Below are 17,005 nucleotides of genomic sequence, written 5' to 3'. Positions count from 1 at the left end.
ACAGTGTAAGCATCACTGTCGCAAACAAAGAAGGGAAGCCAGCCAAATAAATGTGAAGTTGCCTAAGCTAATTAGGTGTATTCCCACCATGATCCTCTAGTGATTGAACCACCTGTGATTGAACAAACCCTTTCCAGGTGGTGACCGCCCCTCAGTGCACAAGTACCTGGGAAAGACGCCCCTCAGCCACTCACACAGAATCACCCACAGTTCCCACACTGTGAGCTATAAGATGCAAGTCAGCCCAACTGGGCCGTCTGGCACACCGGGAGGGAACTCATTTGTTCACCAGCTCATCCACTCAGTCACTCATCCATTTAGTCAGCCAGACACTCACTCATTCACTTACTCATCCCCCCCCCCGTTCACAAACACAGAAGAAGCAGCACACAGCCTACCTGTCAATGATCACAGGGTCTGATGGAGTCTCGTTCCTGTTTCCACAGCTTTTCTTGTCACAGCATCGGCTAAAAGAGTATAGACAGTGTGTGTCAGAACAAGCAATACTTTGCTAAATAAATAAAAATAAATAAATAATGCACACAAAACCACATACATTTATTAAGTGCCTTGGAGTGGTTTTGAAATCGGGAAAAAAAAACTGCCAGGAGATTTCCTTCACTCAATCTATCCTTTCCATTGATGCTGATGGCTGATAAAAATGGTGAAAACAACATGTTGTGTTGTTTGGCTTAGTGTTGGAGGGGAGGGGAGTGGGGATTGGGCCAGGAGGCAGGGGAGTCACTTTTCACAGCTTCAGCTTTTGTTTACCTCTAATTGCCAAGCTGCTATTTCTGAGGGAGATGCAAGGTGCCACCCTCAACCAATATTTCTGCGGGGCATTTATCAATTATGGCCTCAAAAGCACTAATCTATCTTCCACCATGTTTCAACCATCTCCTCCCTGAGCCTATAGCTAGCTGACGTTCACTTCTTTGATTGAGACTTGAATCAAAAAAAAAAGCAAAAACAAACAAATACATCATCCCAGCTTCCATTCGAAATGAAAACATATAAACACATGTGAATAAGATTGATTTATGCCATATGGTGCATACAGAAAAACAAAGATTTTGTGCAAAGCTACTGTCAGTCAACTGCATGCTATTTTAATTTGGCTGATTTACATGACTTTCCAGCAGCAATAATAAAGAAATGCTTTATAGCTCAGGCACTGTGAGATATTAGGGCAAAAATATAACTTAAAGGGGTTGTACTACAAGCATCCAAATAAGATTAGATTAAAAGATTTGTCTGATTATAACTCTTTTTATTATGTATATCTACTTATCTGATAATAGGCAGCAGTTAAAGTGGGTCTTTATTCAGCAGCAAAACACACTTCCTCCTGACAAAAAAAATATTACCTCCAGAGCACGAGCATATTCAACATGTCACAAATAAGTGATGGATGCATGTATAAATTGAGCGTGAGTGATGAGTTTATGCATGGAAAAAGACAAATCATTCTCAGCTCTCATGCTGTACTTGCTCTCAACCAGCAACTTGGAACAATGCACCGGTGCAACAAAGGAGAGGTTAACCGACAGTATCCGAATTCAATGTTCACAAAGCTCATGCTGAGCTCAACAATAACAACAAAAGACGTTTTTCCTTTTAGTATCAATGACACCGCTGAATAGCAGCGCAATATGAGAGGTTGAGATTTATGTGGTTAAATGACGCTAAAAGGCTCGCTGATCATTGTTGACAGGTGGGATCAACCAAGAACTGACACTGTGCTTAAAAAAAATAAAAAGTGAAGCACAGCACACAAGGGCTATGCATAACTTAACATTAAAAAACACTGTGTGTAGCAGGCTTAAATGGTGACCTGCAATTCCCAAAATATAAAAAAATAAAGAAACACAAAATTAAAAATAAATATAACTTGTGTACTGTGTCACTGACGGTTTATTATACATTCAATTCCTCTCACTGCAAAAGACAGTTCGTTTTGACTGTCATATTCATATCAAAGTGGAATCACATCATATCAAAGTTAGAAATGACAGCAGCTCTCGCTCTGGGTGTGTGAGTGCTGAAGGACCACAGGACACTGAATTGCTGCATCACATCATGAGTGTCAAAACTTATTGAAGGGGAAGGGAATTACTTTTTGCCTGGATCTGCAAAATGGACAGAGCAAAAAAAAAAAAAGATAATGCTTACCTGCACATAATTTCATGCGTAAGAAGAACTCTGCACATTTCTGGATTCTTGTCTTGGCCCTCATAAACTATGGCCTTTGAGAGGAAAATGAGATGGAAATCAAGGGAAAACACAGTCATCTCTCAAACACATGTTAATTCGCATGAATTCACAAATAATTGGACTAACACACTGTATCTGCTGTTTCCACACTTAATAAAATAAATCAGGGCATGAATACACATGGTGTCAGGACAACACAATATATTAGAGGAGTGCAAAGGCTGAGTAAGAAATATGGTTAAGATAATCAAAGCAATCCCCCAGTGTTGTAAATTATATTAATTTATCTAAACATCAATTACATAAACCTAAATAAGTTAGCACAAACAATTTATTGTTCATAATAATAATAATAATAATAGCAAACAACAATATTTTAGTAACACTAATTATAAAAAAAATAGCAGTATAAAATTAATACAAATGATAATAATAAAATTGTACTTTTTATTAATCTAGATAATATCCTGTGGCTCAGGCAGACAGAGAAAAAGAGAGAGACAGAGGGATTTTCATAAGGAGAGATCCAATAGAAGTGTCATCAATATGCTTATAATCTGGGGATATTTGGGGGAAAGTGTTAATGGGCAATCTGTTGTTTATTTTGAGCCGCTAACAATGATCTTTCTGTGGATAAAAAGCGGTGTCTGGCGGTACGGTTGAGTAATTTTTGAGCATTGGCTGAAACAGATGGCGTGGAGCTATCAGTTCTGCCGCTCTTCTCTCCCTCCCTCGATGCCTCCCTCCTTCTTCTATTTCTAAGGATAGACACTTTACTCCCTCGTACTGAACCGGCACCAAGTGTAAATACACGCAAAGCACCATGCTATAACAAAATACTTCAAAATAAATAAACGGGGAAAATACAACAAATAAGCAGCATAATGCTTTCTTTTCTGGATTTTGCTGCCATAAATAAATTCCACTATTTTTTTTTTCTGGCTCGCTTTAGGCCAATATGAAGAGTGACTTTGAAAAGTGACATATCTGAACCAGGTCGCATCACTCTCTCGCTTTTAAAAGCTGTCCTACTTGACCTGATGCTTTTTTCCCTCCCTCCTTTTTCTTTCTGGAAACCAGGAGATTATCTATATTGGTTTGATTTATGTCGCTATTTGCAGCTGTAGAAACAAAAAATCCATAAATTGCTTGTTCAGCGTCATTGACTCGGATCATTCGCGCAGGAATGTTGTCAGTGACCAGTGGCCCAGGATTCACGGCTCTATCCAGGAGGCTCCAGCTAAACCCTCCATTTAATAACAAAACCTGAGCTGGAGAGCCGAAAGCACTGTGTCTGATTTTACTTCCAGAATTGTAATTAAGTTTGCAAATCTTTGCATTGGCTTAAAAAATACGTTAAGATTTTTTTTTTTTAAATAACAAATTGTGCGCTGGACTCTGGGTTAAAAGCCACTCACACGTGTGTGAGGAGGGAAGAGTGAAAAGCATCTGAGCAGGGCTTTTAATATTTATATTTATAAACACGATTCCTGATGCAAATTTTGAAAATAGATTTAGAGCGTCACCTCTTGACTTTTATTTTTGCAGGAGAAGCCAAATCAGATCACAAGGAGCAAATGTAGTGTTTAAATTTTAATGCTGGACCAACTCTGGCAAAGTGAAATTGACTTTAGCCTCTTGCTGTATGATATGGCCAAACGTAAACAGTCAAAGCACAAGCTGTCTCTTCTGGTTACACCGGTAATTTGATTTTATTTTGTGCTACATGTGCTGCATTTTGCAAGCAGCTTTTCTTGCCCTCTTTTATTTATTTCCCTTTTTTAACCAGTATGGTGGAGGTGTCTCTGATGTGATCATTTGCACGGCGTCTTATGGATTTTGCACAAGTGAACCATGGATGTGAGCAGCGTTGCACGTGTGGCAGCAGCTTACCTGCTTCGTCATGGAATCGATTAACCGTATGTAAAGATCCTGTTCTGTTCTGACGCCTGCAGGGAGAAAACAACATGTGAATATTTGTATTTATTTATTTATCGTGCGATTGTTGGCAATAAATAAAAAGCAGGAAGCTCTTTAAAAAGTTGAGCAACAGAAAATGTAAAGAGTTGAGAGTGTTGGGTCCCTACTTTAATAAACTGATCAGACTGTTTTATTATTATTATTAATAATATTATTATTATTATTATTATGTGACTTTGTGCGCGCACACACCAACTCCTCTTTGATATATGTGGACGTGTTTGCAAAATTATTCAAGACGTTTCCACTCACCATTGCTGTACAATAACTGTAGTTTGTAATGTATCCCATTGTTAGTTTTTTCACTGGTTGGTTCCTGCGGAAGACAACAGTTTGTGAGAATGTGCATCAACAAAACTACCGCCAATCATTGCCACATGTCCCTGTGCTTGAAAATATTTACAGTTTCTGTGCAAAGGAAGAAAGAGAAATAGCTTTAGTTATTAAAACGACTCTCTGTCATCAACAAATGGAGGTTTTTTCTCTAAATCAATATTACACGTGGCTTCCCCTCAGTAACCCACTGCCTTTTCAGAGAACATAATTTCGATAAGTGTGCTGATTATGTGCAGGGGTGCATGCATTTCTAAAACACGCCGCTTACTTTTTCTTTCTCCACAAAGTCCACAAAAGCTGTCCTTTCGATCTCCACGGGCTGACCCTGTCTGTCATACAGCGCCAGGACGAAATGGAAAAAATTGGATTTTCTGAGGTTGGAAGGGGGCTGCTTTTCATAATGTGCCCGTGCCAAGCCGACACCGCTGCGGGGAGAAAACAAGAGACCATCTCGGTTAAGCACCGGACACCGGGGATACTAGATGATGGAGAAGCTGATGAAAACATTGGAGATGCAGAAGCACGCTCGAGTACGGGGGAGATTTCTTGATTTGTCACAATAATGGGTAATCTGATGTAATGAAAGAAGGGAAAGCCGAAGGGGGGGCATTTATTGGGAGACCGTAATTGATACAGAGTATTCAGGGGATTGAGGGGTCGATATGATGAGGAGGGAATGCGTGAGAAAAATCAGATGCTTTTGGCATGCGTACCTTTGGGCGGCTGTGTTTGCATCCACCACCCCAGCTGTGTGCATCCAGGAGCGGACCGAGTTCAGTCCACCCAGCGGTTCCTCCTTCATCGTCGTCCCACCCCGCGGTATAGTTTCCTGAATCCCAAACATTTAGAACAATTTGCGTGGAAAAAAGAGCCTCTCCTGCGAAATTAGGGAAATAAACGTCCAAGCGCGTTATCCTTGAGGGTTTGGGTTTTTTCACGGGATAAGTAGCGACAGCCGATTCAGACTTGCGAGGGAAAACCCGGTCCACAGGTCTTGCCTCCCTCTTCAGTCCGTCCGATGTGAACAATTCTCAAAGTGCTGTACTTAGTTAGAGCGGTATCCACAGACTGGAAAAGTGAATTGTTCAATAGACAAGATTTTTTGTGTTGCTATTGTTCCTCTTTGTTTTTTTTTTTTCTGTTTTCTTTTTTTTTTCTGTTGTTGTTTTTTTTTTGTTTTTTTTTTTTTGTGCTATTCACAGAAAAATCGATGGCAGTTGTTTGTGTTTGTGGGTGATGCTGCTCTCAAAGTGCCCACATCCCTGAAGCACCCGCATCCAAAACCTTCAGGACTTCTTCTTGAATAAAAAACCTACTCCTGAAAAAGGTGCTGCTGCTTCTCCACAAGACAAACACAGGCGAAGGCTGATCACCAGTGGAGGTGTTCCTAGTACACAGGAGAGGTGGATAAGGGGCCCTTTCGCGTCGTGCAGGATGGATGGGAACATGCAAAACTAAGCCCTCTTTCCCCGAGGACTGAAATCTTTCCCGGGAGCCAAAACTCTAAACCCACGGGAGAGGCGCTGTCAGAATATGACGCGGAGGAGGCGTGGTTTTGACCATATACGGCGCTCTGACGCTTCCTGTCAAGCAGAGGCGCTCCACTGTGCGGGTACAGCCCCGTAGTGCAGCAGCCTGAGAAACACTCATTCGCTCCACTTTTCCTCTTGCTTAGGCCCCTATATGTGGTGAGTTTGATTTTTTTTTTTTTTTTTCTATAATGATGATATGGAAAATTCAACCAGGTGTAACCATCACACATAATGAGGAAGAAAATACTAATAAGGATAATAAGGATAATAAACATAATAATAACTCGTGCATTGAGTGCTTATTATTTTCTAGCTGGCCTTAATGACAGAATGCAATTTCCGTGATGAGTTTTATTACAGTGCATTAAAATGAATAGTATGTTATATGTTTATTCGATTAACTCTGTTATTACTATGGCAGAATGACGTGATGTGATTGTTTGCTCACTAATGTTTCGGAAGCATCTCAATAGATACGTGAATACAGGCCATAAATCACATTTCAGTAACAGCACATCATGTTTCTTCCTATAGTTGCTATATTATTATTGTGCACTCTTACGTTTATTCTGTATGGAATTAAATGTAGTTAATAAAACGCTGTTCAGATAATCAGATAATGATAAATCTATTAATTTACATTAACTTTTCATTGAGCAAATAATTAGCTTTCTTTTTTTTCTCTTTATTTGTTTTATTGTTTTTGTGTGTCGTACAACCGAAAATGTATTTATTTATTGGGATAATAAAAAATAAAATATGAACAAAGTTTGAAAATCAGAAGTAGTTTCTCAGCATCCATTTTATTCGTGTCCAAATAAATCAGTGAAATCGCTGCCATTTACAGAAGATAAAGTCAGATCTTCTGACCTCTTTTTATGGGCTACAAATCAGAGCCACAGTGTCTCATGACATTAAACAAACTTCAGGAAACCCATGGTCCTGTGTCTCCTTTATTTCATGCTCGTCATGTAAAATCAGCAATAATCAGAAACATCTTAATCATTTTTAAAGAGCCAACTGCCTCCATGTCCGACTCTGTCCGAGAGGGGCAAGCAAGCAATCCGGTTCATTAGTGGTGAAAAGGAGGAGAGGATGGAGGGAGAGAGGGGAGGGTGCGAGGAAGAGAGATGTGTGCTATATCCTGAGCAATCTATCTAGCTGGTGCTGAGGGTTAATAGCTGCTGCCAAAGATAAGTGAATTATAAGCTGTTGCTTTCACCTCTACACAATCTATTGCCAAATTGCCCAGTCACAAAATGAGGGTGTGGATATTTGCGTTTTTATTATTTAAGAGAAATCCACATTTTTAATTTGAGGGGGAAAATATGAGGAACAATTGAAAATGGGGGGCCTCTTTGTTATAAGGTGATCTTTTTTCTCTCTCTCTCTCTTAGATGAAACAAACCGAGACGCATGTTGTAACTGTTTTGTCTGTTTTACCGAGATTGCAAATATCTATTTTGCACAGAACTCCCTTTTTTACTTTTTTTGCACAGTTTCAATTCGCTTATTAGAACTTAACCCCTGATTACACGCACCAAGGCGATTTAAATCTGATTATCAAATTAGGAGACTTTGAGACAAATCCTCTTAGATCTGATACTGTTGACTGGAGAGGGAAAATGGATCTCCACACCCGTCACGTAGGTAACGATGCTGTCCTGAAAGGGAGTTTTAAACCGTATTTGACAACAAATGCAGCTGCCCCGCTATTTCAGAAGATATTAGAGGAAAATGAATGCAAATCTGTGTGCAGGAGCCATCTGGACGTGGAGAGAGAGAGTCAGCTGCTCCACACACTGAGGCGCGGAGCCTGAATCCGTCTCAGCTCATTCTGTGGGATCATCTGCGTGGTGGGCTTACACCGTGGAAAATGCGCTCTCCATCATTAGGTGAAATGTTAGCATCAAAATAAAAGGAAATGTTGATCCTCGCTTGTTTTTAGTGGGGGGCGTGCATGAGAACTTGTGTGCACGGGTGTGGAATTGGAGCATCTTAGCCACATTTTCTAATTTCTCGTCTAAAATAAGTGCCTGCTGGAGGTAAGTGATGAGTGACAAGTGGGGGGAAACAAGTGCAAACTATTTGTTTGATCTCCGCATCTTGGTCGCACTGAGCCAGGCTGAATGCTCCTTTAAATGATCGGCTGATGACACGGGGGGCTGTTATCTCATTCTTCTATTCAGTGGCCACAATGAATGAACCCCCAAAGATTTGGGCCTGATCACTGATATAAAACCAAAACTCCTCGGGACGCATGGCTCCCAATAAAAATGTGCACGGTGACTTCGCAGACCTCCCGTCTCGACGGGACGAGCCTCCTCCGTATTGAGGGTGACGTCTTCTTTTTTGTGTGAATTTACGGGGCGAAGCCCTCATGATCTCCTTACATTTGCATGTAAATGGCGACATCAGCCTATACGCGTGCCAGGGGCCAGCGGGCCTCCCAGATGTCAAGGCAAAGTCAATCAGCCGGCCGCTGCCCAGCTGTCCATCGATGCACTTTATTGGGACAACACTTTCATTATGCTCACCTGCATTGTTTTCTAATGGATTGATTGGCAAAATAAAAAAAAGAAAGGTGGGGGGGAAAGAAATCTTATTAGCACCCACCAAGCAAGTTCGCTCACGGCTTTATCACAGGGGTTATTTTAAAGTGATCTTTTGTTGATTAAATATTAATCAACTATCAACGCCTACAGTTACGCAGCATTTCAAATTCCATATGGAACAAATAGGCAGTCAGCCCACTTATTGTTTAGAACAACTCAACTGCTTTCTGCCCTGTCTAGACTTCATATTTTGCATATATCTTTGATCCTAAAAATTAGTTGCGTTTATTTAATTATCGATTGACTGATGTTCATGTGACTCGTGCCGCGCAAAAACCAAATTCACTGTGAAGTGCACCATTTGTTCTCCACGTCCTGTAACTTGCAGCGGGGCTTGAAAAGATGGTCTCCACTTTGTTTGTCGAGTTTTTTTCTCTCATCGCTTAGAGAAATTAGACAACATTTATAGTTGCTCTATGCCACGTTAAAATAAAAACAAACTTTGTTTCCAGACGCGACCGGCGCTGGGATTTAATATATGCACGCCAGTGCAAATTCGATACGACATATTCAAATGTCCTATTCAAATACAGTTTACGCGTTATTTTTAATTATAAGAGTAAAACACAAATGGCCGAGAGTGATGAGATCAATCATGTGGGCTATACGTGTCAAGTAGTTATAGCTGATAGACGGACAGCGCCCCTCGTTGGTTACACTTGAGATCATTGTGTCGATATGAGGCAGCTGTGTTCCTCAGTGACAACATAGCTAAATCTCAACATAGGTTTATCTAACACCCCTCTCCCCAGCCCCCCGAGCGGCCAAAAAAAAATTTAAAATTGGTTTGCAGGGCAAATTATGTTGAATAATAAAATAATATTTTTGCACGAGAATTGTTTTCAGAAATGCTGATCAGCGTGAACACAAGAATAAAAAATTCAAATAGTCTACATATTTATAAAGCTTCTGAATTAAGGAAAGCAGAGCGCCTTGTTTTTTTTTTTCAATGGGTGGCAAAATAACTTGAAATCTAATTATCCCACATTATTATTATTATTTATTATTATTATTATTATTATTATTATTATTGCGCTGACCAAGTGCCCGTGTTTTTCATTTCCGTTTAATGTGGGGCCCGCCACAAATAAATACAACCATATTATCTGACACACAGCTGATGTGACCTCACATTTCGTCACTAACTTCTGTCAGTGCTCATGTTAATTGTGTGCAGTGGTGAGTTCTGTCAAGGGCATTGCCCGTGCGCACAATTTGCATTTCCATTCTGCTGTGGAAATGATGAGAGAGTTTCTGCGCGGTTTAGAGCCTAGCGGCGCAGTCTGTGGGCGAATTACATTTAAAGAAGGCGAGAGAAATTAAATAAGAAACCGAGACCACTTCAGGGCTATTAACATCTAAAATATCCCCTGGAAAATTAGACCAAAATACACATGACCAAATACCCAGGATACCTTCGCTCTTATGCAGCCCCCGTCGTGATTGTGTCCATCACTGTTTTGTAGGCCTATCTAAAATTCCTTATTTAAAAAAGTTATCACACCGCCTCACATTTCTCAGTGGTGCTGATGGAAGTGAGGTAAATTTGACTACTCAGCCTTAAATCGGAACATATTAACTTTAATATAAGGCGCTCTAATGCCAAACGGACTGTGCGACTCATGGCGCAAAAGGAAAAATCTGTCTTTAAAGGTCATTTAAAAATCTCATCAGTAAGTATGATATGGGCACATGTTGCATCGGGCAATGTGGCCTCCAAAACGGGTGGTATCAGCTTTAACCTTGTGTTTTTTTTAGAGCGCATGGTGCGTGTGCATGACCAAACAGGGAGCAGCCTCTGCCTCAGCACACAAGAGAACTTTAATTTGCCTGTTGACCTCTGTGATGGAGCTACTGCCAACCTTTAGTCATAGCCCACCCCACCCTCCCACCACCTGCAGGAGTTCAATAATTCTCAAGATGCTCACATCAAAATGTACATTTCCAACATGTTGCATCAGTGACTCTAATTTACTTGTGCTGGGATTACCATCATTAAGGAAGTACAGATAAGATGGTGATTGGCAGGGCGTCTTCTATATGAGCAGCAGAACATTGTATTTGGATTTTAGTCCGATGCCCCTTTTCATATTCAATTGTGTTACTATTAACAGAAATGTTAATTATGATGTCAAGACAGAGAGAGTCAAGGTGAAAGCTGCACAGCAATAGCTAAAAATAATCCATGCCAGCCAGAGTACAGTATGATCCTGCAGAAGAGTGTTACTGGCAAGGGACCTTTTTGCTGCAACAAAGAGGTGGAAAAGAGGAAGTAAATGAATTAGAGTACAAGCCAGATTTTGTCTTTGTTTCATCCACACTTGTCCTGTCCCTATTTTGCAACCTCTCCCTTTTCCTTGCTATTGGAAGTGCTGCAAATTGTATAATGCTGGTCTTTGTTCTACAGAGTCAAGCCACATGAATAGCCGTCCTGAGCACACACAAAAACACACTGACAAACTGATCATCTTAAAAAAGCAACGCCCTGGTGCTCACTTGGCCTACTTTCCACGGCAGCACTGGGACGTGGGAAGAGGAATAGAATTCAGGGGAGGATGTTCTTGCACTCTGGGAAACATTCAGTATAGCAAGTGTGATGCACATAAACATAGCCTTTGCATTGTCAACCTTAGACCACATTTGCCCCAGATAACTAGTCCCCATGTGCTATTCTCTTTGACTTTGCAATTGAAATCCTGAGAAGATTATGCCAAAGCTAAAAGAGGCAAACTCCAGGGTGGGATTTCAATTGTCAATTCCTGTTGGATTTTATAGCATTATGACATATAGTACACCATCTGTTACGCTTCCTGAGACTAGGTCTACGTCTGCACAAGGAGCCTATTGATGTGAACATCATTACAAGTAAGACCTGTGGTTTTGGATGGACAGCAATATTCAATCAATTAATATTATTTTCTTATGCACTTTGCAACACAGATGCACGACTTAGCACAGGTGTCTCCAGGTTAATAAACACAAGGGTAAATTAGGATGGTGCAGGAAAGTAACCACTCCTAACTTTAGCTAAACAGACTTCCTGAAGCGCTAGATAATCTGGGGCTTCTATGTACACCGCATAACCAAATGTCGACATCTGTGAGGGTGTGCATAAAGAAAAGCTCCTCAGAGAAACGGGGGATAATAATCTTAGTTCCCCTCACCTTCAGCTTGCCCATAGGGCTTTAAAAGGGAGATGAAGAAATCCTATGTAAACATGCCAAGTCAAATTTTCACTTGAAATGTGACATGCAGGCAAAGGGCAACCTTGGCGCATCACTAATGTGGTTCCACACATGCGTTTTCAGTGCCCCTGGATGTAAACAATTGATGTATTCAGTTCATGGTTTGAGGACTGACTCACTATGCACACTTAGTGTGTTTGAGCATCTTTTTTATCCGTGTCTGTACATTTAGTGCATAGGTGAGGAGCCCAAAGAAGTCAAGACAAGGCTTGTACACAATCAGAATCTTTGTACGCGATAGCTTTCATGAAAGTGAGTTTTGATCTCCTGAGAAACATACAAAGTTTGAGCATCTGTTCCATCATGTAGTCTTTGTTGAGAAATTAAATATTGAACTGATCTAGTGTACCATGAATGTTTCACTCACATAGTGATTAGACAGACTGGAGAGGCAAGACATCGCAGCACTTAACACTCTACTTTAATATACTGTATTTGCTATTCTTGCCTTGTTTGTGTTTTCTACAGCCGCTTATATTGTTGCTGTAGAAAATGGATTTTAATGTTGCTTCAATTAGACGTAACGTGCACGTGGAGCTCTGGTACACACACTAACACCCAAGCAAATTTATATGCACGTAATGTTTACGTACATGTGCGCAAACAGAATGCAATGAGCATTATGGGTGTAGTCCAGCTGATGGTGCAAATCAGTATAATTGGAAAAGCAAAATTAGAGGTTTTGTTTTATGGTTCAATTATCAACTTGGTAGCATCAGTTTTTACACTTTTATGTTATTGTCTACTGTATAGAAAGAGCACTGATTTTAATTGGTTTTCTTGTTTGCAGTGAAAATGCATATAAGGATAAAGAACGGCTCTTCTTTTAGTTCACTGTCTTCACCTCCACACTCGTCCCAAGGGAGCGCCCATAATGACGTTTTTGACATTAACATTTTCGATGAGATGAGCAGACCAAGGTAACATGCAAACAGTAGAAGTAAACGGTATCATCACAGAGATCATAAAATGGTGTCATGAGTAGTCTTTTGTCCAGGACCATAGGAGAGTTCTGTTGCTAAAGGGAAGGACAAAAGCAGAAGGCGCCACGGGTATAAGGTTCCCCTGAGCAACAATGCTGAAAGTTTCAACTTGCAGCACATGGGTGTAACTTTAACTGGAATACTGTGGATCAAAGAGTCACAAACAAAGTGGGTGGAAATGCTGGAGGAGTGTCTGTGCTCAAGTGAAGGACAGGTTCACTGGAGAGAAAGCAGGAGAGACCATTTATGAACACAGACCAGGCAATCAAGGCTAATTACTGAGGCTGTCTTTAGTGAACTTAAAGGGCAGCGTGATTCAATTAACCAAATTGATGTGTATGAGACAGTTTTGCTCATTCTGAAAAACTAAAATCACACCCGCAGTAACTGTCGCAAAACAAGCTCAACGCGTATGAGACGAAATCTGAATTAAATTACATTTACATTGTGTCAATGCTTGGCGCACACAGAGGATACACAGTAGTGTTGCTCAAACATTTATTCCACACTCCTGTCTTTATGTCATCTCGTAGAGCGAGTGAGAGAATTATTCAGTTCTGCTTCTTTAAATAAGAAACACAGCCTTGAAATTTGTGGGGCTTAAGGCAACTCATCAGGTTAGATCAGTACAATGTGGATGTGTAACCTTTACACCGCAGTTGAACCTGCACATACAAGTGTTATGAAAGCTCCCGGTGGCACTCTGCTCTTCTGACATGGATTTGAAGACTTGCCACTTTATTAGCTGCTAAGCCCCCAATACTTGTTCTATATAGTGGAGGCCTACGTTATGAGCTGGGATCTCATTGTCTAGCGTTATTAGAGGAAGAGTCTGCAGCACTCTCTTGTCACCCCGAGAGAATTTCCTGACTGTTTGAAGGCAAGCTACAAGTGCAATTTAACCCATCTTATTTACAATATGATCTGTTACAAGGGCATCAGTGCTACAAGGATTCACAACTAATACAATAAACCCCTCAATGTAATTTGTTTCTGTTTTCATTGATTTGGCACAGAATATTTTTGTTTGATGTTCACTTAAAAAAAAATAAGATAATCTCTAAATCTGTCGAGCTAGAGCAGACATGGATATAAATGGAAAACTTTAATGACCTACACTACTCTAATTCGCAATATGTGTATATATATATATATATATATATGTGTGTGTGTGTGTCACTTAAATGACCAGCTTGTTGTCTACTACTGCTGCTGCTTAAAGGTCAAAAGGGCTGGCTAATAAACGTGAGTGGATATGGAGGTCTTTATGATACTATCAACATCAGCTTGGGGAAAACAAGCTATTTGTATCATCACTGGTGTCAGCTGCACACTTCTCCTGCAAAATGGAAATGATCTATTGGCGTTGAATAATAAGGGCCATAGTGCCATCTAGTGCACACATTTGCACACTGAAGAATGACGGTCCCAGTATGTAAAATATACACCTCACTGCGTATCGTACATATATAGAGGACTTTATCACAGAGGAACAGCAGCAACAAATGATGGAAATGAAATGATAGTGTATGCTACTTACCCTGATGGCCCGTGTGCTTCAGTGTTAGGTTTAACTACACTGAATGACCACACTGAAAATTTCCACTCTTGGGGGAAATAAACATGGAGACAGAGGTTTGTCTTCCAAGCCTCCTTCAGAACCCTCAGTTGTGCAAAGCCACAAGGATAATTTCCTTCAGACAATGAGACAATGCTGAAGGCTGTGCATACAAATTATACTCTGCCATCTAAATTACAAAGACATAGATGGACCTCCAGTCATCAGGCCTCATATCTCACTCATCGGGCCTCCTGGCTGTTAGGTTGGATGCTATAGAAACAACAGAATAGAAATAATAAAAACACACACACACGCACACACACATACAAGCCAAAACAAGAGTCTTGAATAATTGATTGTGTTTGTCTTTGCTGTTTGTGTGTGTGTGTGCGTGTGAGAGAGTTAAGACTGAGGGTCTGGACAGAGCTTATGCCCCTGAGCAGAGCAGACACATCCACTGGCCAATGGTTTGTGTTAAAAACTGTCTGATGGACCAAATGTGGGGGAAGGGTATGTTTGTGTGTGTGTGTGTGTGTGTGCCGGGTGTAAATGCACGAGTATGGGTATTTACATGCATGGAGCTGTGTGTAAATTCAAATTGAAATAGAAGAGAACGATAGAGAGGAGAAATTATAAAAATCTCAAACACAATGAAGTCATGTTAAAATCAGGGCTGTTTTTGTTTTAGTTACAAGAGAATAAAATGAAGTAAAGATTTTCAGGATAGCAAACGCTTGTTAAGAATAGGTGTGCTGTAAGATGTTAAAAAGTCAATATACCTTCATTTTGTCTGTGCTGGTAATGAGCCATATTTTCTGGGGAAAATGGCTGCTTCTCCGGAGGCACCATGTCTACTGAATGTGGCCCTGATCCTGGATAAAACAGAAGGCTCACCAATCAATCTCTCCAGGTTGCCCACAGCCAGAGAAAGCAGCTGCACCACATGTTTGCCTTGCGCGATAGCGACAAGTTAACATACGGGCAGCACAGTAACCATCCACAAGCAGCCTCTAGCTGTCTTATAATGAATTCCCACAGGGATGGGGAACTATCAGAGTCAGTGGTGTTACTGGAGGCTCGGAATAAAGTCAACACCTCTCCTTATACCTGATGAAGCTACGGCACGGCAGCACACACACACTCACACACACACACACAGTCACAGTCACAATACTGAACTTAAAACGTAAAAGATCTAATGTACACAACAGTTAAGATGTACACGTATTAAATCAGAACTTATTCGTTAGTCAAATGTTTCATCGTGATGGTGAATTCAAAGATTTTTTTAATAATAGTGCATTTTTAGTCCAGAGAGCAACACTCACTCATCACCCCAAGTAGATATAACATTTTTAATGCAAGTACATTTCAACTAAATTTCTACATCCCTAGAATTACTAACTAGCAGTAGTATTTACAATCCTTTATTGTAATTTGCCCACACAGCTCTCATGCTGCTCCACATTTTGTTGCATTTATCAGAGGTTCAAGCTTTCAAAGTAACAACCACTGCAGACCCATGTTCTGCTGTGTGTATTTGTAGAAGTGGAAGATGTTCTAGACATGCTGATGGTTCACAAAGCACCAGTCCTAATTTAAAGCAAACATTCTTATTTCTATTAATTACAAATGGGATCAAATTATGTGTAGTTGTTAAAAGTGTTTTGTAGTTTAAGTAATTATTCAGAAGTACTTTATCAATGTATATGTACACAAACTACATACATTTTAAATATGCTGTATGCTTGTATGATATCACACTTGTCATTTTCCTTTGCATGTTCTTTAATTTTATGAATAGGCTTTGACCAACCAGCATGTACCAACACTGCAAGTACAAGTTGGTCCATCTTTATATACTGTATATATCTGTAGATATACAGTAGATATAGTCTCTCTAACCTCCAGGCCTTTGCTCTGCTTCTCCCCAAGGGACGCTGTGTGAGTGATGAGAGGGATGTGGAGCTCGGGAGATGCCGGGGAGGTTTTGGCGAGCTATGGTCCAGGTCTTTCAGAGTACAACCCTATTTATTCACTTGCCACCTCCAGGACAATCTGCAGATGCAGAAAACAAATAAAAGCACTATATAGACACTAAGGTGTCTGTGCAGTAGTTACATCTCATAATTAGGTACTTAATGCATATGATTATCAAGGTTGAAAAACTCAAGTGACCTGTAAGAAGAAAGAATTATTTGCTAACAGGCGGTTTAGGGACCACCGTGTTATTTAAAGCAGTTGTGCAAACAGAGGAACTGATTTTATTAATACTTGTTGTTCTTGAGTGCACTTAAAAGAGTATATATTATTTGGTTATACAATTCAATCCACTGCAATCTGACCTACATATTAACAATTCTCCTACTTCATCAGCATTTGCTATTTCTTTTATTTTTTTACTGACTTTTTGTTGCACAATCAGCTGTTGTGGGCTGTTGTCCTCCCAATTCACCATGCACAGAGTGTGCTGTTTACAGAAAACGTGCAATAAACTAAAGACAACACAGCTCTAACATCTATTTTTGTATATAATCTT

At 40.3% G+C, this 17,005-nt stretch overlaps 1 protein-coding gene across 6 annotated transcripts in view; it reads right to left on the bottom strand.

Moving 5' to 3' along the window:
• Positions 1–6,014, bottom strand: part of LOC113158950 (transcription factor COE3) — a 67,488-nt gene extending 61,474 nt beyond the window's left edge. For all 6 annotated transcript variants that reach the window (XM_026355345.1, XM_026355346.1, XM_026355347.1 and 3 more), the window contains exons 1-6: positions 5,244–6,014; positions 4,799–4,955; positions 4,447–4,510; positions 4,108–4,163; positions 2,173–2,246; positions 399–467 (exon numbers count right to left, since the gene is read on the bottom strand). In XM_026355345.1, the coding sequence (XP_026211130.1) occupies positions 399–467; positions 2,173–2,246; positions 4,108–4,163; positions 4,447–4,510; positions 4,799–4,955; positions 5,244–5,374 (551 nt within the window). In that variant the 5' untranslated portion in view covers positions 5,375–6,014. The remainder of the gene's footprint in view (positions 1–398; positions 468–2,172; positions 2,247–4,107; positions 4,164–4,446; positions 4,511–4,798; positions 4,956–5,243) is intronic.
• Between the last annotated feature and the right edge of the window lie 10,991 nt (positions 6,015–17,005).

Source organism: Anabas testudineus, chromosome 15, assembly GCF_900324465.2.
Source record: "Anabas testudineus chromosome 15, fAnaTes1.2, whole genome shotgun sequence".
In the NCBI taxonomy this organism is placed as follows: domain Eukaryota; kingdom Metazoa; phylum Chordata; class Actinopteri; order Anabantiformes; family Anabantidae; genus Anabas; species Anabas testudineus.
This window is presented reverse-complemented; position numbering and strand designations above follow the sequence as displayed.